Source organism: Vigna umbellata, chromosome 6 (genome assembly GCF_029865625.1).
Source record: "Vigna umbellata cultivar VRB3 chromosome 6, Vumbellata_1.0, whole genome shotgun sequence".
NCBI lineage: Eukaryota > Viridiplantae > Streptophyta > Magnoliopsida > Fabales > Fabaceae > Vigna > Vigna umbellata.
In genome coordinates this window covers 10823121-10846887 of record NC_142170.1, presented here as the reverse complement: position 1 = coordinate 10846887, position 23767 = coordinate 10823121, and the positions used below count along the sequence as shown (strand labels likewise).

The window sequence follows — 23767 nt, the reverse complement described above, 5'->3', positions numbered from 1 at the left end:
GTTTTATACATCTGCCCGATCGGACACGTTGTGCTAAGGAGTTTCGGACTTATCAAGCTAGAATACCCGATCGGTTATGTTTAGCCTTTCCGGTCGGTTGCCCGCCCTCGATAGTAACACAAACATTTCATATTATTTTTGTCTTTAGACTGTGTAAAAATATCAATATATTAACATAAATAATATATACATAAAACAAAATTTATATAAAACTGTGTAACAGAAAAAACTGGTCAAATTGTTATAACTGCAACAAGGAAAACTATCTAATAAGAGCAAATTTTTAGACTATTGAATTTGTAATTTATATCATCTTTCTCACTTTAACATTTTATATCCCATATTAAAAATGTTATTAAATAAGAAAAGTATAAATTTTCTCCAACTTAAAAGTGTTGATAAATAAGAAAATGATAAATTTTCTTAGTCATCTTTAAAAGTTTATCTTTACTAAATATAAAACATTTTTTTTAAATTATTTTGTGATATTTGTTATTATTTTCAACAAAATGTCAAATATGGCAGTTAGAGATGTAACACTTTTAAAACTTTTCAACTTTTTAAAACAAATACTATTTTTTCATGTAAAATAAATACAAATTGTTAGAATTTTTTTAAATCTCTAATTTTGTGAACTGTTTGTATTAATTAATAAACAAAATGTTAAATTTATATATTTTAAGATATACATTGTAAAGTTTAATAAACTTATCGCATGTAATAATTTGTGATTGAGTAGTGTTGTAAAAATGTGTAGTCCTTTACATTATAATTGCATGTTTTTCTTTAAAAAATTGGTAGTTTTTTTAAACGACGACTTAATACAAATTTATAAATAATGAAAAAAATGCAAATTATTTAACTGGAGAAATAAACTATAACATCATATGAGATAATAATTTTTTAAACCACATGGTTATCTCTTTTTTTTACAAAATTTGAACTAATAATACTGAATATAAGTAGCTTTACATGTTATTTTTTTAACAAAACTATATTTGTCTATTTTTCCTCGATACTGTTACGCAAACAAAAAAAAAAACACATCTCTTTACGTATTTGTATTTATTAAGCTTAAATTTAATAATCTTAATATTAATGTATCTATTAGTTTTAATTTGAATATAAGTATTGCAATATTTATTCATATAAATTTTTATGTTATTTGTTTAAACTTGATATATTATTTAATATATTTAAAATTTAAATAAAACAATTTCAAATCATTAATTAGAAAAAAAAACTTTTATTACCAAGGAAAAAAAATGAGATAATAAGAAACTTGAAAGTTATAAAAAAAACAACTTTTCATTACATATATTAAATAATATATTAAGATGTAAAATATGTAAAAGAAAAGAACATAAATACTTTAAGTTATTCTTTCTAAAATTTACTTTTTTCAATTTATTTTTAAATTAAATTTTAATATCTTTTAAAATATCAAAACTCAAAATAAAATTTGAATATATTATAAACTGTTTATCATAAATTTATTATTTTATAATATTTAATTGCAATATAATTTATATATTAAAAATATTTATTTACTATAACTTGTAGTTATAAAAGATAAGCATTTATCTTTTATTTTTATTTTATTTAAAATGAAAACAACGTAACTTATGTATGAATTCCCTTCTTAGTTCTTATGTTGTTTTCCCGGCAATAACACCAACTCAAAAACCCTAATTTCCCCACATTCACCTTTCACCGAATTCAAGGCCCTCTGTCGCCCCCTTCTCACCCCAATATTTCTCTTCATTGTTCAAATCCATTCATATTCGTTGAAATTTTCCTATTTGTCTTCCTCGATTTTTTTTCTTCTTCCGTCGCCGTCTCAGAGCGGGTTTGTGTTTGAAGGTCCTTCAATGGCGGAGGACCGGAGTGAGGTGAGTGATTACAGTTCGGAGGACGAAGGAACTGAAGATTACAGGCGCGGAGGGTACCATGCGGTTCGAATTGGTGACACTTTCAAGAATGGGTGCTATGTGGTACAGAGCAAGCTTGGTTGGGGTCATTTTTCCACTGTGTGGCTCGCTTGGGACACTAACAAATCGGTTCGTGCCCTTTTTGTTTTGTTTCCTCGCAAGATGTCAGAAACGAATGCTTTTGACAATTTACAATTAGTTAAGAGAGTTTAAGTTTTGTTTTTTAGTTTGGGTTGTGAAGAGTGTATGTGGTGAGGAGATTTGGACAAATTTCTGTTTATATTTATCACAATTTTTTGTCTATGAAATGATAAGTTAAGTATAGAAGTTGGTTTTAGCTTCTGGGGATGTTATATAAGAAGAATAAGTTAAGTATAGAAGTTGGTTTTATCTTATAGGAAAAGTTCAATTATTTTTTCTCCTCTTATAAAGGCTTATAAAGAAATTTATTCAAATAGAGTACATGTTATTCTTTATCATTTTAATGCCCAGCTAACATACATGTAGCAATCTATAGTTTGGAACTTTATTAGTGATGGTTTAAATTGTTTTGTTTGTAGCGATATGTTGCCTTAAAAATTCAAAAGAGTGCTCAGCATTACACTGAGGCGGCAATGGACGAAATAAAGATTCTCAAACAAATTGCTGATGGGGATCCAGATGACAAAAAATGTGTTGTAAAGCTTCTGGATAACTTTAAGCATTCAGGGCCCAATGGCCAGCATGTTTGTATGGTTTTTGAATTCCTTGGTGATAATCTTCTTACCCTTATCAAGTATAGTGATTACCGAGGTGTTTCGCTTCCTGTGGTCAAGGAAATTTGTTTCCATATTTTGGTGGGTTTGGATTACTTGCACCGTGAGCTTTCTGTAATACACACTGATTTGAAGCCTGAGAATGTCCTGCTTCTGTCTCCCATAGATCCATCTAAGGATCCTAGAAAATCAGGTGTTCCACTTATCCTTCCAAACACGAAGGATAATGCTGTGACAAAAAATGGGATAACAATAGCCAATAAGAATGTTAATGGAGATCTAACCAAGAACCAGAAAAAGAAATTACGAAAAAAGGCTAAAAAGTTAGCCCAGGGCTGTGTTGGAAGGGAGCATGCCGAGGAAGCTGAGGAGGATTCTAAAGCACCTGATGAGCAAGATGATTGTAGTACTGATGTGAAGCCAAGTGTAGAATCTGGTGACAATAAACCTAATAGCCCTGGCAGTAAAGATGAATCATCAAAGACTTCTGAAAATAAGGATGTTCCCCAAGGAAGTCATGGGCACAGGAGAGGTAGCCGCTCTACAAGAAAGAAGTTGCTTGCATCTGTCGATCTTAAGTGCAAGCTAGTTGATTTTGGTAATGCTTGTTGGACCTATAAACAATTCACAAATGATATTCAGACAAGGCAGTATAGGTGTCCTGAAGTTCTTCTTGGATCTAAATATTCAACCCCAGCTGACCTTTGGTCCTTTGCTTGCATTTGCTTTGAGCTTGCCACCGGAGATGTTCTTTTTGATCCTCATAGTGGTGACAACTATGACAGGGATGAGGTAAGTGCACCTGTTTGAACTTTGAAAGAACTGGTTGGCTTCATTTCATGCCATAATTATCTAACACTTGCTGTTACTATTATATTACTATTATTGTTATGACTATTAAAACTGGCTTGCTATCATGTTTGTTCTGAGAATGAAACTTGTCCTTGACCGTTTGGGTTGTTGTTTTTCAGTGTTAAAATTCAATTTTCTACCTTACATTTTTGAATCATATCTGCATTAAAATAACATTTCTGCTAGTTTTGTTCGGTAAATAATTGTAAAAATTGATAAGAACCTTGGGAGAGTCACACCTTCTATTGCAGAAGGCTATGATACCAATTGATTTTGAATCTTGAGAGGCCCACACCATAAAAGCTAGTTGTATTTGGAGAGCCCAAGGCCTTATAAATGTCTAAGCCATGGATGTGGATACGACACAAACACTAGGATACGGATAGATTAAAATATATATGACATGAGAACACAACATGCACACACATATGAATTGTAAGTCTAGTAAGTCGTACTAATCATGCTTCATAATCAAACAAATCAAGAGAAACAATTATAAACAAGTCTTCTAAGTTTGGGTTATCAAGAGATAAGCTAACAATCTCCAAAATCCCATTGCCATCCAATGAGAAGTCATCTCCTGCAATATCCCACAACTTTGTTATAATCTTGTTTGTTCATTCAATTGAACTTTAGAATTGATGCTTCACCATGCTCCTTTAAGACCTTTTTGAAGTTTGGACTTATTGAGGTCAAATAACTTGTTTAAAAATGAAAGGGGCTCTAAGCTCTAAAGTTTCGTTCATTTAAAATAATGTACATTATCGGTGCGTAATACTAACTGAAAATGTCTTCATTTCCTTTTCTTTTTAAACAAATATATAAAATTGTGAAATACTGCTGTGGTTATTTGGACCTGGATTTCAATCTATGGATTGTTGATAATTTGGAATCTACTCTGCAGGATCATCTAGCACTGATGATGGAGCTTCTTGGGATGATGCCTCGCAAGGTAGGCCTGTTTTTCCTTTTTGGATGTTCAACATCAGAGCTGTTCTAATAAACTTGCATGTTGATATGATCAAGAACAAAAATTTTCAACATATTTTAATCACTTTTTTCCTGATGCTATTTTATTCAACCATTTTTCTGTTTCAACAAAAAAAAACAAATATGGTAGTTTACGGCAAGATGTTATTCCAAGATCTATGGATATTTTATCTGTTCTCTTTTATAAAAGTTGAACATCTTTACCTTCAGATTGCACTTGGTGGCCGCTATTCCCGTGATTTTTTCAACAGATATGGCGATTTGAGACACATCCGGCGATTGCGTTTCTGGCCTCTTAATAAGGTGATGATGGAGAAGTATGATTTCAGTGAAGAAGATGCTAATGGCATGGCTGAGTTCCTTCTTCCATTACTTGATTTTGTCCCTGAAAAGAGGCCAACCGCTGCACAATGCCTTCAGCATTCATGGTTCAGTGCTGGTCCCCGGACTCTTGAGCCCTCAGTAACTACTTCACAGCATGCTGCAATTGACGGGGAAATATCTGAAAAGATGCAGAGGGAAAAAGAGCAGGAGGGTGTGGAAGTTGGTATGGGGAATATGGCCATAGATGGAAATTCAAAACAACTCTAAGAGTTCCAATTTGGAAAGCCATAAAAATGGAAGTTAAATTTGCTTGTTTAGGTGGGTATGCCATCTGTTTTTGTTTATATGGTAAGCCTGGGTTGTCCCTGCTGCATGATGTTATAACTGTTACATGCCACAAGGTCATACATGAGGTGGTCGTTTGGGAAGAAACCCTTTATGGGGAAGCTAGTCACACTGATATAACCACTGTTTTATCTTTTTGGAGAATTTGTATGAAGCTTCTCCCTAGGTTAGATTTTCATCTTTTTGGAAGTGCTATATTTGAGGGGTTCGAACTGTACATTTGAACGAGTTATCATCATCATTATTATTTTTATTCTTATGCTTTATTAGTATCCATATATCAGATTTGTTGCAGTAGACTTTACTTACTGCATCTTTTGTGTCCTAGTTTTGGTTTGTTTTTTATCAGTAATATCACGAGTTTTAACCTAAAACTGAGCTTTGATATGACATGATTATTTAAAAAAGACAATTTGTTATTGTTTAGCAAAGGAAAAGAAAAGGTTTGACGAAGCTATTTTAAAAAACCAATTAGAGTTTTTGATCCAGTCTTCCAAAGTCATACCTGTCACTAAGTTTTAGTAATCATTTTAGTCTCTCAAATATTTAAATCTTCCCATATTTCTCTTCTAAACATTTTGTTATCACATCAGATCTTCAAAGACTTAAATTGCAGGCCGGTCTTTCATAATCGAAACCACTAGATTAAATTGGCGGCAAAGTTTTAAAGGAGTTAACTCAGCAACAAATAAGGACTTTTAAAGACTTAAACTATCTTTATTCACAAATGATAAGATTAGACGTGTTTCTATAAGATCTCTTATCGGAGTACGTTTACACGAGATAAATAAAAAAATGAGATTTCCTAAAAAAAAAAACTTTTCTATCTTGAAATAGATATTTCTATCAATAACTAAATAAAATATGAACAAGAGTATGAATCTTGAAAGATTCAAATAAAAATTGTAAGAGAATCTAAAAAATAATATGATATAGTAGAATTTACAAAAACTAAAGTAGTTATAAACTCGTGTTACGTAACTTCATTGATAATTTCAATGATTAAATTTATTGTCTACTTTCTAAAAAGCTTACTATCATGACCTTCGTTGAAGAATTAATTTTTATCTGTCTTTAAAAAAATCTACAAATATAAATGATAGTTTTTGAGAATAGAGCTTTACTAAATATGTTTTAACCAACTCATACTTCCTCATAGAACTTTAGTAATCAATGCACAATAAATAGTTAGGAGTAGAGTTGTCAATTTAATTTATTTATGATCCATAAATCAATCATAACTCATATTTAAGATAAGTTTTCTATTATTGGTCCAAAGAACGAGTAGGTCGAAACACTCCAACCCGTAAAGCCTTTACACAAAATGGATTAGCTATTTCCAGAATTCATTTTATGAACACATTAAACTAAATTTGGAATTTTTTTTCCTCTAGACAATCATCCCATTTCTATTAAGAAAATCATTTTTTGGAAGCTCTATAAACCTAAAAGTTGAGTTTGTGGTCCATAAGAACCTGTCGAAAAATCGAGTAATAAGATTAAAAACAGAGTTAATCTTAAGTTAAACCATTACCATTTGGATAGTAGTTAGATAAACATTAATTAAAAACTTATTTCGAAATTTATAAATACAAGTTTGTATTATTTAAGTTTTGGTTACATTAATTACACATTTATTGGTAATACTGTAGAATATTTACCGATTTTAGCATCAAATTGTCTTCTATAACTAGTATCCGGTTCGACATAACGGTGACTAACGTGTGAAATGGAGAAAGAATATTGACCTCTGCTTAGAGGTTGGAAAACACTGTGAGAAGTAGACTTCACCTGCACCCCTTAAATCTGATGAGGTGCAGCAAGAAATTTAATAGGGTGCAGAAAGTCCTTGCCAAATGGATTAGGATTACAATAATTTGGCCCACAATATATTTTATAAAAGTCTTAATAATGAAAGAAAGAAGAGGATATTTTGTGTCTTGAAATTCATGAATGTAAATAATACTTAAGAGAACGAAATCAGCGTTCGTGGAGAGATATTTCGTACGAGGTCTTAGAATTACGAATTCATATTTGTATTGTACTGCTTCTACCTATCACTTTTCTTAGTTGATTGATCACATATAGTCTCCCTAACGGCTCAATCTATGGTAAAAGTTTTAATCTGAAGATGCAATGCCTTGAACCTCAAGATAGCATACAGTATTATAAGTTGAATAATGTTTTAGTGTACACAAGACTCACGCCTACATTCACAACAGCCAAACGATGATCGCTTCTGTCATGACAGTCATTGCCATAGACATTATTAATTCAACCAAAAAATACGTCCCCCTCTCCACAACAAGAATGAAAATTAATGCTCATCACAGCTCAGTAACGTGAGTACCATCATGCATACGTTCAAAGTCATTTTGGATGATTGATCCTCGTGCAAATCACTGCATTTGTTGGGTGCTTACAATGTTCACAACCTGACATTACCTTAAAAAGAAATTAGATTCCCTTCAGGTTCAGAGTAGTTAATATAGTTATTTTTAAAATAGACTTAAGGTCCAGGTAGGTGAAGTCCTTGTTTTTACTTCCAAAAAAACAGACCTCAAAATTGTTTTTAGTACTAATTGATGTAGCCTTTCAAGAAAAAACCACCTTAAATTTTTTTTAGTATTAATTGTTTTAAAAGAAAAAAAAAATGTCTCAAAAAATTCAATTTTTTTTTTTAATTATGATAGAAAGATATTATTTTTAAATTTGTTTTAGAGTTCCTAAATCCTTCAGTCGCCCCTAGTCATTGGCATGATATCATGGATTATAGGTGTTACATTGGCAATATCATGCTAATAGATTCAATGACGGATGAAAAATGGTTTAGAGATGCATTGTAGGGAGACAGAGGCAGGTTAAAATTACCTAAATATATGAAGCTTCTTCCAATCAAAATATTTTTCTCGCCCTGAGGTAGGAATACATTAGAAAGAAAGCAATAATTCCACCAACAATTATCCCCGCTGTTGTCAGCCAAAATGCCAACTGCATCACGTCCAAACACAAGGTTATTAAAGACTGATTCCAATAAGAATCAAGAAAATTATGCAGGGAAAAAGACTTTAGACGCCAATTCACATACCACATGCTCCTCAAGATAGGACTTCAGGTTCATGCCGAATATACCTGAACTCACCAAAATATATCTTAATAAAATAAGGGAACAGTTATAATGTCCTCTCAGATAATAAACCAGTCCTTGCAGTTGACATAACTATTGATGCCATAATATGCATTGATTAGAAAAGCGAGTATATCTTTCTATCTCCTTATATTGATGTAATAATTATTAGTTATTTTATCTTAAAATATATGAAGAAGTCACTTTTTATGATTGTTTATACATTTTTGTTTTGCAAGTTATAGACGACAATCTTATGGATAGACGACATTTTGTCTATTGTAAAAAATGTTCTAAGATTTGTTGAAAGTATTTCAAATATCAAATATCAAATATCTTGTTTATAAGTCATTATATTAGATAATAATATAACTCTTTAAATATATGCTATTAAAAAATAGATTAGCACATCTTAACAATTATATTTTTGTACATTACTCGAATACTTAATTTATTTTCTTTAATTAAGTTTATTTTTCATAAATATTTTAAAGCAGTAAAATGGAGCCATGATCATAATCGTGCCACATTTATATAGCACACACAGTGACCAGGTGGCTTGATGGTAGAATCATGTATTTGGCCAGACTTCAGAACTAAATTGATAATGATTTATTAAATTCTAAGACATGTTTTGACTGCCCTCTATCACGTGATATGGCCATGCATGGGCTTTCTGTTATATCAGTTTCTACTGTATATCAGTTTCCTATATAAATCTATATTTGTAATATAACAATCATCTATCTCTTCATTCATAATAATAATTCCTTTCTTCAACCTCTTCTCTCTCTCTTGCTTGTACATGGTATCAAGAGCTATTCCTTTGCTCAAAGATTCATCATGACTTCTTCCACGTCTTCCTCTGTTGTATCTTATGTGAGGAATGAAGTCCCACCGGGAACTTGTAAAGGGGTATGGCTTCGTGGCTATAAAAGAAACCCCTTGCCCCTTTGTTATATATCTCATTCTCTCCTATTATCTCATTTCTTGTATTCTCATCATTTTGAGAAGTTTTGTATTGAAAGAGAGAGGTGCTGTAAATTTCTTCCACCAGTATAAAATTTCTATTTTTGCCTCTTGTCAATATTTTCTCTTCTCTATTTAAGTTGTGTGTGCTTGTGTTGTATGACTGATACCCAACAGTGGTATCAGAGCTATAGGTTTGTATTCCGCTGCTATTGTCATTAGAATAGTGTTGGTAAAATTCTGAGTATGCACTGTGGTTGCAGTTTAATCTGATCTTCTGCATCAGAAAAGAGTTATTACTGGAAACGTTTGGTAGTGTGAAAGTACTATCTGGGAAAGTTCTGGCTAGGAAAGATTTGGTACTTAAGAATGTCCATTTGTGACCCACCTCTCTTTCCTGGGAACTTCTTGGTGTGTTACTTCACGGTTTACGTGTGTTGGGATCCCCTCATAAAACTATATGAGGTGAAGTCTCTCCACACAAGAATATTCTTGTGAGAAAGAGGGGAGATCTGGTAAGTCATAAAAGCTCAGAAGATCATGACATGTGCTTATGGGAGATACGTTGTAGAAAGATAATGCAATGGTTTCATTGACAAGTCAAGAAGAAACGGTGTTGACGTGACATCGTACTTGGACATATGTCAAAGTGAAGTTTGCAAGGCGGAACGTAATCTGTACTCGGGCTTAAGAAGGTTGTTTTACCTTTATGCGAGCACTATGTGATAAGCCAACAACATAGATCAAAGTTTGCAAGTTTGACTACCAGAAAAGAAAACATAATAAGACTTGGTTCATTCTGATGTAAGAGAATCACCGAAGTTATTCCTAGGAGGAGCAAAGTTTATTCCAGGAGTTTGTCGGTGTATCACATCAAGAGGAAGTCAAATGTGTTGTTATTACCAGTTCAAGGAAACCAAAGCACGAGTAGAGCTTGAAACTGGGAAAAGAATTAAGTGCTTGGGCTATGCTAACAATGTGAAGGGGTATTGCCTGTGAGTTCCACCGCTCACAAGGTTATTGTTAAGCAGGAATGAAATGATGCTCCAACCTTTGAAGAACAAGAAAACTTTGTTTACAGGTTGAACAAATCTCTATACGGTTTAAAGCAGGCGCCAAGGTGTTGGTATAAGAGATTTGATTCCTTTATCATTAGCCTCGGATACAACAAACTAAGTTCAGACCATTGTACATACTACAAGAGGTTTGAGGATAATGATTTATCATTTTGTTGTTGTATGTGGATGACATGTTGGTGGTAGGACCCAACAAAGCTCTAATCCAAGAACTGAAGGCACAATTGGCTAGGGAGTTTGATATTAAAGGACTTGAAACCGGTAAACAAGATTTTAGGGATGCAAATTCACCGAGATAGAAAAAGATAGGAAGATTTGGCTTTCTCAGAAGTAAAACTTACTGAAAGTCTTGCGGTGCTTCAACATGCGAGAGTGCAAGCCAGTTTTACCCCATCTCCTATCAATTATCCTCAAGTATGAGTCCTAGCAGTGAAGTGGAGAGGATGGAAAAGTCTCGAGTACCGTATGCATCGGTGGTGGACAACCTTATAATTGCTATGATGCGTACAAGACATTGCACAAGCAGTGGGAGTGGTTAATATGTTCGTGGTAGGTTTAGGTGGAGAGCAGTAAAATATTGATCAGGTGTTGCATTGCGTTTCGGAGAATCAGAATTATGTGGCAAAGGTTATTGGCATATTTACGTTAATTCAATTCTACTAAAGTTTACCAGAAGAACAAGCAACACGAAAGCAAAGATGGTGTGAAGATTTGATTAGTTTCATCAAAATCTTCAAGTGGGAGATTGTGAGGAATGAAGTCCCACATTGGTGGGAACTTGTAAAGGGGTATGGCTGGGTGGCTATAAAAGAAACCCCTTGCTCCCTTTATTATATATCTCATTCTCTCCTATCCTCTCATTTCTTATTTCACCCTTTCTCCCTCAAACTTTAACAACTCCCATAACTCAAAAATTAGATGATGAAAATTATCTTGTGTGGCAACAAGTGTTGGCCACCCTTCGCAGCTTCAATCTTGAATACTTCTTGGATGCGTCTTTCACTGATATCAACGCCACAACTCATGATCCAGTTCTTCATCGACGCCAAGATCAACTCATAGTTGCTTGGTTATTGGCGTCAATGACGATTCTCACTAAGATGGTTGGGCTCTCCACTACTGCTCAAATATGGGTTCGTCTGCATAGGTACTATGCAACTCAAACGTGCGATAAGGTGAAGAAACTTAAAGTTCAACTTCGTCAACAGGAAAAGGAAAGATCGGTCACTACATACCTGCTAGATATCAAGAAAATCGTGGATACGTTAGTTGCGATTGGTGCTGCTAGATTAACACACCAAATCCTGCTTCAAGAAACAGTTTTCGCAACTCCTCTCAACACAATCGTTGCAGTAGACCATGGTTCTCTACCAATCGCTCTTCCAGAGGATCTGTTTGCACAAAATGATCATCTACTCTTCACTCCAATTCTTCGTATATTCGTATAAAGTACTTCCTGATTATCAATTTTTAAAGGTGTTTGGCTGTGCATGATATCCTTTGATACGTCCTTATTCATCTCATAAGATGTCTTTGCGTTCTATGTTATGTTTGTTTCTGGGGTATGCTCCAAAATTTAAAGGATATGTATGCCTTGCTCCTTCTGGGAGAATTTATATCTCGCATCATGTGATTTTTAATGAGTCTTGTTTTCCATTTAGAATGCTGCCAAACCCCTTTTCTACTAACCATACAGGTGAAGTTACGAATAGTACTCACACTACCCCCTTGTCAATACTACAGCTCCGCTCAACCTCCACCACCAGAAGTGAATGATCTTGCCTCACGAAGTCCAACCCAAGATCTCCCTGAATCACAGAATCAACTCGTCTCAACATCATATCACCTCCAACACCTACACCAGTGAAACACAATGCGCACCCAATGGTCACTCGTAGCAAAGCCAAAATCACCAAACTGAAAATATATCAGTCCATTTTTGTTTCATGATATAACAGAGCCTTTGATAGTCAAAGAAGCTATACAGAACCTTGAGTGGCTTAAAGCGATGCAATCAGAATATGATGCTCTAGTAACCAATGACACCTGGACTCTTACATCACCTCCTCCAAACGCTACAATCATTGGCTACAAGTGAGTGTTTAGAAATAAGTTCAAAGCTGATGGCACTCTTCAACGAAGGAAAGCACGTCTGGTCACTAAAGGGTTCCAGCAAACCTATGGCCTGGATTATACAGAGACCTTTAGTCCTGTCATTAAACACATCATCATACGTGTTATCCTCACAATAGCTCTCTCGTCAGTGGCACATTCGTCAAATCAATGTTAATAAAGCATTCTTCAATGGTGAGCTTGTCATAACCGTATACATCATCAACCTACAGGTTTTGTATCATCTAACTCTACTCTTGTATGCAAACTAAATAAAGCTATCTATGGATTAAAGCAGGCTCCCCGTTCTTGGTTTCTTAAACTTAGTTCTACCTTGCTTAATCTTGGTTTTAGTTCCACTTAAGAGTGACACATCTCTGTTTGTTCGTTTTTTATCTAAATGTACTATATTTCTATTAGTGTATGTTGATGATATATTAATCACTGGCAATGATATTAGTGATATTAATAATCTCGTTCATATTCTTCATACTAATTTTTCACTCAAAGATCTAGGTGCCCTTCATTTCTTTTTTGGTATAGAAGTAACTCGCACACCCCTTGGCTATCTTCATGTGTCAATCCAAGTATATTCATGAATGTTGGACGCCAAGCCTCAACCAACCCCGACGATGTCATCTCTTCGTCTCACCAAAGATGCTTCTACTGCTGTTGAAGACCCTTCATTTTATAGATCTATTGTTTGAGCTCTTCAATATATTACTGTAACTCGTCCTGAGATCTCATACTCGGTCGATCGTGTATGCCAATTCATGCAAAACCCTCAGGAACATCACTGGAAGGCTGTCAAGAGGATTCTCAAATACCTTGCTGGAACAACAGATAATGGGGTCATTCTACGACCAATATCAACATTCTCCATCGTTGGCTTTTCTGATTCCGACTGGGGCACTGATTTGGATGATCGAAAGTCAACTACAGGTGGCTGTGTTTACTTTGGTTTGAATATAGTGTCATGGACTTCACATAAGTAGAAGGTCGTCTCGAGGAGGAGTATCGGCAAATTTAAGTCATATATTAAAAAAAGAAAAAGTAAACAACATATATAAGAAATCATAAATTCATTATTTTAAACTTTTATCTTATTTGATTCAAATCTAGATCATTTTTTTTCATAATAAAATTCAAAGACTATCTTATATACTTTAAAATTATATTTAACCTGTTAAGGATTCAACATTCTTTTTTGTATAATTTTTCTATATAAGCAAATTGAAACTTCATATAAAATTTATGTTAGTTTGACTAAAATATTATATAGTTATTTGACAAATTAAAATCACTTAGATTTGTGACAATAAAGAGTTAATTATATTTTTTTTTATATTCAAAACACATATTTTTTTCTAAAAAGTGGATTCAGGGTTTCCTGTAGACTTTTTCGACGTGAGGTTTTTGGTCATGTGAGTTTTTCTGGTTCAGTCCATATAGATAAGGACCAAACTATTTGAGGGAGGCCAAATTGACCGGTCTAGTTCTTAAGAACATTATCTGGCTTTCTTCATTAAGTGACCTTAATTAAGGTTCAATATCTTCATCCTGTCATCTACTCAGACAATCTTGGAGCCGTGTTACTTGCTGCAAATCCAGTTATACACACTAAGTCAAAGCATTTTGAGCTTGACCTACACTTTGTACGTGATCGCTTTCAATGTAAACTGCTGGTGTCCGCATCTCCCACCATCAGTTCAAGGGGGGATATCACGTGATATGGCCATGCATGGGCTTTCTGTTATATTAGTTTCTGTTGTATAACTCCTTTCTTCAACCTCTTCTCTTTCTCTCGCTCGTAGACCCTCCAAAAAATTGATAACTAACCAAAATTTTGAGTTCACTTCAATTACTGGTAAATTTTAATGTAATTGATGTGAAATAAGTTTTGTTTCGCTGGTCGATGAGGCTTTTAGAGTGATTAATTAAATAATTTCTGGTTAAAACTTTGGTTGTCTTCTTTTTTGGCTGTAAAACTATGAGTTGTTGAAGCCCATTGTATATTGCTGTAAGAAAAAAAACCGTTGTATATATTGCTGTAAAAAGAAACCATTTTATATATCGCATCCAATAATCACCCAAACTGTGTACCTGCTACAAGGGCACCTACTGCCACACAGAATGTTCCAACCTGCAGAAGGAGTTCTACTCTGCTAACCTCAAGTCTTCGTGAACTGTTGAATGAAATCAATTTTATTAGAAGGTTTCTAATGATAGATAGAGTTAATGACGTAAAAAATTGTTTTTTTCTGAATGGGATTTAAATTTAACCTAATCTATATCATAATGTCTTATTAAATGCACAATGCTCACAGGTTACTCTATGGAAGACTGTTGCGAGAAAGAATTGAGATGGCTCCCTTACGTTTACAATAACAGCATCCAATATTACATGCATTCTTAATTGTGAGATTTGAATTTTGAAATTCTTGATTCATCCCTACATGGTTGGCATATTCATGGCTTCGGAAGAACACTAACTTTCTAACTTCAAACTATGTAGTATATCAACGCAGTTATTTCTAATCAATTATCAAGAGATAAAGATATTCAAACCTCAAATTGACAGCTATAGAATCTTCCATTTCCCTTGCAGAATCAAGAAGCCTTTCAGCTTGACCATGACAGGATTCACATCTGTAAGTGCATTTAGAGAAATCATTTCTGTGATGTAATCATTAGAAATGGTAGACTCACAAGCAAAAAGAAAGCAAAGGGCATTTGCTAGACTAATAAACTAATGATTGAGTTTGAAAACTTTATATTGGAATTAAGGAAGAAAAACAAGTTAGGATAGAAGGAGAAACAAAATATGTCAGAATATTTTGAGCTGAAATCAATGAATCTGATATTTTATTGATCAATATCGTTTATATTTATAATAATTGAAAAAGTAAAATATACTGACACATTTATAGATATAGTGATAGGGGTTGGAAAGTATATGAAAGAAGAAAGAAGAATAGAGGGGGATAAGGGAAAAGGGGAGCTGTATCTGGTTAGGAAGCATAACTGTAATAATAGTTAATTGGAGGGAAGAACATATTATAAGTAGAATAATTGTCAGTTTGTTAGGATGTGATTAGTCTTACTTGTATAGTCAGGACATATGCCTGAGGAGGGGGATTAGGCTCCCGCAGTTACCTATACTTATACATTGACTCTTGATACTGTTAGTGTGTAAATAAAGAAATATTCTTCTGTTTTGTGTTTTTGTTGTGAATTGCGAGAGAAGAGAATTAGGTTTCCAATTACAGAAACCTAACATATAGTAATTATACAGACTTGCTCCTGAAGTAAAAGTAGTAACTGACTGATTTGCTGCTCAAGTAAAACTGGCAATAACTTATACTACTATGAAATTATTTAGAAAACTGAAGCAGAAAATTAAAGTCACGTGTAATACACAAAGTAAATACTTAACACTACTCCTTGCTCTAAGGATTACAAACTTCAACCGTCTATCTTAAGAACTTGAACTTGTTGATGGTTAGTGGCTTGGTAAAGACACTTGTAACCTGGTTTTCTGTTCTATAATAAATAAGAGTAACAATTTCATCTTTCTGCACTTCTCTTAAGAAAAATAACTTCATGTTTAAAAACTTAATTTTTATATGAAGGATGGTATTGTATAACTATTGCAACCTTTTTTTTTATCAGCAAAAAATAAAATTAATAGAGAACACTTGGGTGCTCTAACCCTTTTACATAAAACACAAAATCTTATAACCTAAAAGACCCGATAAAATGTTCTAAGATGTATGACAACAAACCACATACAAACAGAATTTTGCCTAGGAAACCTTCAGCACAACCAGACCATTTATGTGGTCATCCAATAAGAGTGGGAGAATAAATACACTGATTTGCAGTAAATACTAAACAAGTCAGCATTTGGTCTGTGATGGATAAACATTAAAATTACTCCACCATAACACAACATCTCTTGTGCTTCGGCCATAGGGTACTCTTTATCCTCATAACTTGTTTTAGGAGTATCATCATCCTCATTGCACTGGTACTGTCTAAAATCGTCTTTTGCTTGTTTATTTTGTTACCGTCGTTGGTTCAATCCTTGCCCCTCCCTCTTTCTATGTCATTATTTCACTGTTGCCCTCTGCATGGTTTGGTAGACTCATCATTTTCTTTGATAATCGGATTTGTCGTCGTTGCAACTTTGTTGTCAACAAAATTCTTTATGCTTTTCTTCTGCTCTATGTTAAGGTCAATTAAATTTCCTCAACCACAAAGCTTGGCTATCAGTAGTGGTAACATAAACAAACTTCAACTTCAACTTTTTTTGTAGTTTGAGAGACAATTTCTTGTTTTTCCAAGCTTCATACAAAAGAAAACACGATCCAAAGCCAAATAGTACCCCAAAGTGCTTTTCATATCATTAATTGAGCCACCTAATCACTACCAAGAAGTCTAGCTTGAAATTTTCAATCTTATGGTACTTACGGCCAAAGTTGCATGTGCCTTCAACATATCTAAACATCCTTTTTGTAGCTTTGAGGTGCATTTCACTTGCACAATGCATAAACTGAGACAATATGCTTACATAATTTATGATGTCAAGCCGAGTGGTTGTAAGATAAATCAAACAAATCATGCTTTTAAAATATGTTTGGCCTATCATCTCTGATCCATCTTCTTCACAGAGTTTTTCCATATGACTCATCGGAGTATTCATTTATTTATACTTTTCAAATTTAAATTTCTTCAAAATCTCCTTAGCATACTTCTATGGACAAATGAAGACTTCTTTTTCTCCTTGTTTGATCTATCATCTCAAACAACATCATCATCTCTTTCTTAAATTTTTCCACAAGGTTTGAGCTGTTTCTTATGACAAGAACATCATCAACATAGAGTGAGATGATAAAAACATCAACTCTATCTATTTTGATGGATTATGTTGACCCTGGCAATTTTATTTCCTTGTCAATTTATTTTGTTGCACTTATTCGTATATTCGTTAGTCTAGATGGGTTACTAATCGTGCAATTATCTAGTGTTACACGAGTCTCTTGAAAAACGATATTTAGTCTTACCATTTTATATTACTTGAACGATTTAGTACACTTGCCAATGAGCTAACCCTAATGATATACTTTTTTGTCTAGTTTATCTCACTTGCTACATGAAACGTAAGTAAAACACAAACAACCAAATATTTTAACAAATTTCAAGGATGGTTCTAAACTACACCAGGCTTCAAATGGTGTTTGATTCATCAATGTCTTTATGGGAAGTTCATTTTGAAGAAAAATCATTATACACATTGTTTTTGCCTAAAATTTCTATACTAAATTCTTCTCATAAAACATGCATCTTAACATCTCCAAAATAGTTTTATCGTCTCACTATCCTTGATTTGTTGTGGGGGTATAGGGAGCGGTAAGTTAATAATCACGATTATAATTTCCTAAAGATAAATTTTTTTAGTTGTTTGAGTTCAAAATCTGAAGTTTGAGAGCACTGTCATTCTCAACCATTGCCAATTCTGACGTTGGTGAAACTGGTTGACCTCAAATCTCGTAAAAGTCTCATATCAAAGGTCAGTGATTGGGAAAACCACCATCAGTCAACCAAATTTCACTTAATTCACTACACAAGAAACAAGTGGCTATAAACATCCTTTTGCTCTTTATTAGAAGTTTAAGCTCCTTCATCGTGGTGATTTTTGTTTTGGAAAATTACATATTCATGTCCCATCTAGTTGTACTAGTTACATTTTGCAATTGATCTCTTCCAACATTTGAAAGGTGGATGATTTTTTTGGCCATAGTTTTGACAAGGTTGATAGTTTTTCTTTATTTCCTTGTCTTTAATTTGATTGTTTGCTAAATTTTTATTGGTGCTTGATTCTTCTTTATGTTTTTCTTTTTTTTTCAACATCATTATGTTTGGCTCACAAATCGCCTTCAACAACATGATCTAGTCTCATCAATCTTTGTGCTCTTGGACCCATAGGGCATGTAGCACTTCTGCCAAATTGATATTAGACAAATCCTGTACCTCTCTAGACCGTTACTAGAATTTTCTCAGCAATTCTAGGATCAGCAAAATCTTTCTCCAGTAATTTGTTAGATTATTCCTTGACCTCTTCCATCTTTTGTTACTCAAATTCTGTCATTAAATTATGTACTTGAATATTTTGTATTCTTTCCTCTTCAACATACTCCTGCTTTAGATGATTCCAATTTCATTTTACTGATATAAAAGTCACGATTCTTGTAAAGATGGTCTAAAAAACACCAATAAAAAGACATGCTTTTGCATCCCTTGTGCTTTTTATTTGGGGCACTAGTAGGATTATGCATCATAATCCTCTTCCACAACTTCCCAAAGATCAAATATCTCCAAGTAAGGCTTCATTCTTATTGTCCAAAGGTCATAGTTTTCCTCATCAAATAGGAAGAGTTGCTTAGGAGGTACCAATTGTTGGAATTATGGTGAAAAAAGAAGATTGGGAGAAAAGGCAAATGGATCATATAGGGACATTTTGAGCTGGAAGCGATGAATATGATTTTTTATTAACATTCATATTTAAAATAATGGAAAGAGCAAAATAGAGTGACAAATTTAGACATATAATTATCAGTAACTTTCATACTCAATCTTCAGGTAAAAGTGGTAACAACTAACTATCTTTCTTCTCAATTAAAAGAGCCAATAATTTACTATTAAGAAATTATTTAGGAAACTGAAACAAAATATAAGTCACAAAATCACACGCAATTACATGCAATACATAAAGCAAATATTTAACACCTTATGAGACTTATTTCTAAATGCATTTTCGCTTTAGATATTCTAATATGGATCAGAGAGTAATAGAAGTATAACGTGTCTCACTCAACTCTAAAACCTGTTTGGGTTGAACAATTATATAAGGACCACTTGGACTACATCCCTTGGCTACGTGGGACAACTTGGAAAAAAAATTTGGGTGTACATGCGATTTGTAACATTGAAGTTTCGTGTAATAATAGTATTAGTGACAGGTGAAGGGTTAGTGTTCTTTCTTTCAATTTGCCTTTGTTCATGTTCATTCAGTGACTGCAGCCTTCTTCTACAAATGTCAGATAAATCCTCAACACGCTAGTGCACACAAAAAATCAACTATGAAATGTATTGCACATATTTGGAATGAGAATAACCTTTGAAGATAATTTTCCAAAAGCATTTCAATTTCCTCCTCCTCCTCTGCATATCAAGAGGAAAAAAGAAATGAGACGCTATGTTACAGCTCTACTACTGTGGAATGGAGAGATCCATATTGATGTAAACAACAGAAAACACCTTTATGATTCAAATAGCTTACCCTCAGCATTCTGCTTTTCAAAAGGCACTGAGCATTCCATATTATTGTTTCCTTTATTAAGTGTGCAGTTTCTTCCCATGATGCACATACGGCGTATTTCATGAGGATCCTCCAAAAGGTCAAGCAGCATCTGTCTGAGAGCTCCTGCCTTGGAACCTAACTCAACCTAGCAATTGGGCAGCAAGAAAATAAATTTTTAGTTTTATCGAGAACAACTCAAGATTGGTTAAAAAACATAGAGACAAAAGTACCAAAGTTTGTTTGCTAGTACGAAGCTGCTCCAATATGTCACCAGTTAACCTATTTGGCAAGGCCTCAAGAAGGGCTTGTACCTAGGACCAAAAGGGAGAGGGAGAGAAAATTCCAATCGAGTGAATTCAGAGATAGAGGGAAGCAGTAAATGTACAATCTGTTATGGTCTCCAAAACCAAAAATCCAACATTATTCATCAAATATTAAAAGAATAAAGTTGTCTGCTTCTGGATACAAGCCATGTTAAAAGTAAAGCATCATGACTTGCACTTTAGGATATGTTTAAAGATCGTGTAGAATGTCTGCTGCATAGAGAGCGGCTGGAACACATTACAGAGAAAAAATAAAGTCTTTCCTACCAGTTTTTACTCGGAGGCAGGTTTAGAAATAGCCACTTGTGAAAATAATAATCAAACAAAATAGACAAAAGCATCAGCAAGCAAGTATACACATACAAAGAATTAACATAAATATACTCACTATGTTCCCATACTCACACGAGGTTCTAATTCCATCAATCTTTGCTCCAATCGTTGTATTCTTGAAAGCAATGCTGCTTCAACAACCTGAAAATTTCACCAAATGACTAAGGTGAAGAAAGTTCACAACAGTATGAGTAAGATGGCAGGTCAAATGATGACAAAACTACACCCACGATAACCAACTCATTATATGCATCCTCACCTAAACAGTCATATTGAAATTCCTTATGTTGATTTTGAAGAGGGTATTTACCAAAACGAGCAAGGGCCCAATTACTTGGAAATTGACTGCCGAAAGTTAAAAACAATTTTTAAGAGTTCCCTATGTGCTTTCTATTTAAGACACACTTTTGCATTCGTAATTGTCATCATGATTAGATCCTGCTGCCTCATATTTACACTTGATACATTTTGTTTTTCTCCTATTTAGTAATCAGGATGCTAAATGAATAAGAAAATTTGAAAGTCCAGACTAACCTCAATTTCAAATGGCATCGATGGTCCTCCATTGCTGTTCTTGGGGTTCAATCGAGGCAGCAATGTCTCTAGAAAAGCTTTCCCCCCTATGCTGATAAATATCAACAAAAGTTTTAGTGTATTCTCTTTAACAAAGAAATAGAGATAGTAATGCATCCCATATAATTTATGAATTATTTCAGAATTAGAATAATACCGATTATTGTCAAATATAAGTACACAATCTTGCATTGCTATTGCTCGTAGTGAACCCAGGTTTAGAAGTATAGCATACTCCCGGACCTAATACAGGACAAAATTAATTGATGAAGGCAGCAATCTATACTCAAGTTGTATATTCATCCTTAGCACGTATGGGGTAAAGTTTACAGCATAAAAAGGTTTGTGTATGTGTGTGCATACATACATCCATCCACACACACAATCAACCATAAATGAACTCATTTTGAGGCTGAATTTCTATTAACATTGTAATAATAGCTCTACAACAACTTATCTATTAACTTTAATAATAGGTTGATTAAATTAATATTTCTAAGCGATGTCTCGTAGTTTTTACTCCCATAAATTTTAGGGCACAAGTCTAGTTTTCCATTTAACCTATCCACACACTTGATTACATTGTAGCTAACTCTTTACCACAATTTGGGGAGGATGAGGATGAAAACCAAGATCAAAATATATTTCTTAAACTATGTAACGAAACATACAATTTTTCACGAAAAAAAATGTGGAATTCATTGTTGACAATAACATGGTAACGGGGCACTCATCAGTGGATATATTTGTTAACTTGAATTCGTGCGCTCATTCATACAACGAGGTATTAAGAAATGATAGGGGGAAGAAGAAATTTACCAGCAAAGCAGGCATTGAATTTGTCATAAACAATGAAGGATCCACACTTCGAATGTCCCGAGGACGAAGACCTGAATAATTAAACAGAAAATTAAAAAAACGACAAACAATATAAATATATGAACAGTATCATTGCACAAAACGAACAGAACGCGATGCAGATACATTGCACCATTAAAAGACAGTTGTTGCACAAATTCTATTGTAATCATGTTTATAAGCAACTCATTTTAAGTTTAGCTCATCCAAAGTGAAATAAGCGTAGCACGAAGAACAGAATGTGATAAGATACTAGAGGAAAGTATTCTCAACTTCAAATCTTAGGAGATAGATGCATTTTACTTACCACTTGACTTCAACAATTGTCTCCTGTTGATTTTTCTAGTTGACACTTTCCCATTAGACTTCACTTCAACTACCTTCGCAATTTATATAAACAAAAAGAGGAAAAGAAGCAAAATAAACTAGTGAGATGAAAGAAAAACTGCTACTAGTTAATAAAACTGGAGAAGGTTCAATCACTTTATTAAGCTGCTAATTTAGTTGCAGGAGTTCCAATAAGATAAATTAGTTAATGTGTTACTTAATCAGAGGGATTATCCCTCTAATGAACTAATCTTTTGGAGTGAACTCTTCTCTTGTATAAAAATTGTAACTATTGGTTTCGATGAGAGTTGAGCTACCAAAATGCCTACTTATAAGCTGGATTAAGTGAAGCCGTCAACGACATAAGACCTGAGGTTTCAGTTGATATAACTGGAACAGGAGAATTGCCTGAATTCAACGAAATCTCAAAATAAAATAAAATAAAAAGAGCTACTAAGAACGAACTTCATAAACCGGTTCTCGAACTCCGAGAGAAAGAGAGTCGCCTGAAAACGTGGTGACAATCCTCTGCGAACCAACACGACCGTTTGCCAGAACGGAAGTTCGGTTCCGGTCATCTGGTTCATCGACAACTTCCTCGGAGTCGGACAGAGTGGTTTCGGTGTCGCTCTGCTTCTCCTCCGTGGATCTGCTGAGACATTTCACCGGTTTCAGCGCTGTTGGAGACTGACAGGAGATCTTGCACCGACGAAGCAGAGCGAGGGAACCGGTGAACGACAGTTCCACAGAACGGGATTCGGTGAGATCGGAGAAGAAGACGAAGTTAGCATGTCCGAGAGAAGGTTGAGAACGAAACTGCAGCACGTTTGGCCAAGATAACGCCATATCAGTGTGGTCCAATTCAGTTGCTGTTATGGTTATGGTGGTGGTCGTGCATGCCGTTCAGGGAGGGGGGTGAGGTAGGTTGTTGAAGGTGTATGTGTCCGTAACTATCAAAACTGAACAGGTGAGTAATTTATCCGAATTCAAGTTTTTTATTACTATAACATGTTTCTTTTATTATAAACAATAATAAAAAAATATTTAGCTTAACTCTATAATGATAATATTCCGATGATGTTGACGGGAAGAGAAAAGTGATGAACTGATGATGGATATTGGATAACCACGGAAAAGGACCAAAGGCGAATTTGTCCATAATTCCCGTAAGAAAAAAACACTAAAAAGTTAACCGTGTGTATTTTCTTTATTTAAATTTAAATAAAAAATAAACTAAATACATTAGTTTGTGACGGATAATCTTGTTGCACGTTATGTGTGGTTGATATTCGTGGTCTTCAACGTTCTAACTGGAATCTCAGTCTCCTCCTTTAAAATTATTTAATTAATTTGAAACCATGCCGTGATTTAAAAAAAAGCATTAATTAAAAATTAATATAATTATTAGTATATTTTAAAAAATTATTTTCATAATTATATTTAAATAAAGAGTTTCGTAATTATTATATTTACATAATTATTCTATACTAAGTGTAATTATTCGGTATG

At 33.9% G+C, this 23767-nt stretch overlaps 2 protein-coding genes across 3 annotated transcripts; one reads left to right on the top strand and one right to left on the bottom strand.

Annotated features, from left to right (window-relative positions):
• The first annotated feature begins 1647 nt into the window (after window positions 1-1647).
• Window positions 1648-5463, top strand: LOC124836821 (Protein kinase superfamily protein). The gene is made up of 4 exons (XM_047312049.2): window positions 1648-2060; window positions 2492-3478; window positions 4443-4490; window positions 4739-5463. Exons 1-4 carry the CDS (start codon window positions 1872-1874, stop codon window positions 5117-5119), a joined length of 1605 nt encoding a protein of 534 aa, XP_047168005.1. The 5' UTR covers window positions 1648-1871; the 3' UTR covers window positions 5120-5463.
• Window positions 5464-7334: 1871 nt separating this feature from the next.
• Window positions 7335-23244, bottom strand: MGT10 (magnesium (Mg) transporter 10). 2 transcript variants are annotated; one of them, XM_047312051.2, is made up of 14 exons: window positions 22724-23244; window positions 22239-22311; window positions 21893-21963; window positions 21231-21316; window positions 21035-21125; window positions 20573-20641; window positions 20075-20155; window positions 19824-19989; window positions 19660-19705; window positions 15050-15130; window positions 14585-14667; window positions 8286-8329; window positions 8069-8188; window positions 7335-7642 (listed from the first exon to the last, which is right to left on the bottom strand). In XM_047312051.2, the coding sequence occupies exons 1-13, from the start codon at window positions 23102-23104 to the stop codon at window positions 8093-8095; spliced, it is 1368 nt and encodes a 455-aa protein (XP_047168007.1). In that variant the 5' UTR covers window positions 23105-23244; the 3' UTR covers window positions 7335-7642; window positions 8069-8092. The 2 variants fall into 2 exon arrangements, with proteins under 2 accessions (XP_047168007.1, XP_047168006.1); XM_047312050.2 differs by having other exon boundaries at window positions 7335-7632; window positions 22724-23243.
• Between the last annotated feature and the right edge of the window lie 523 nt (window positions 23245-23767).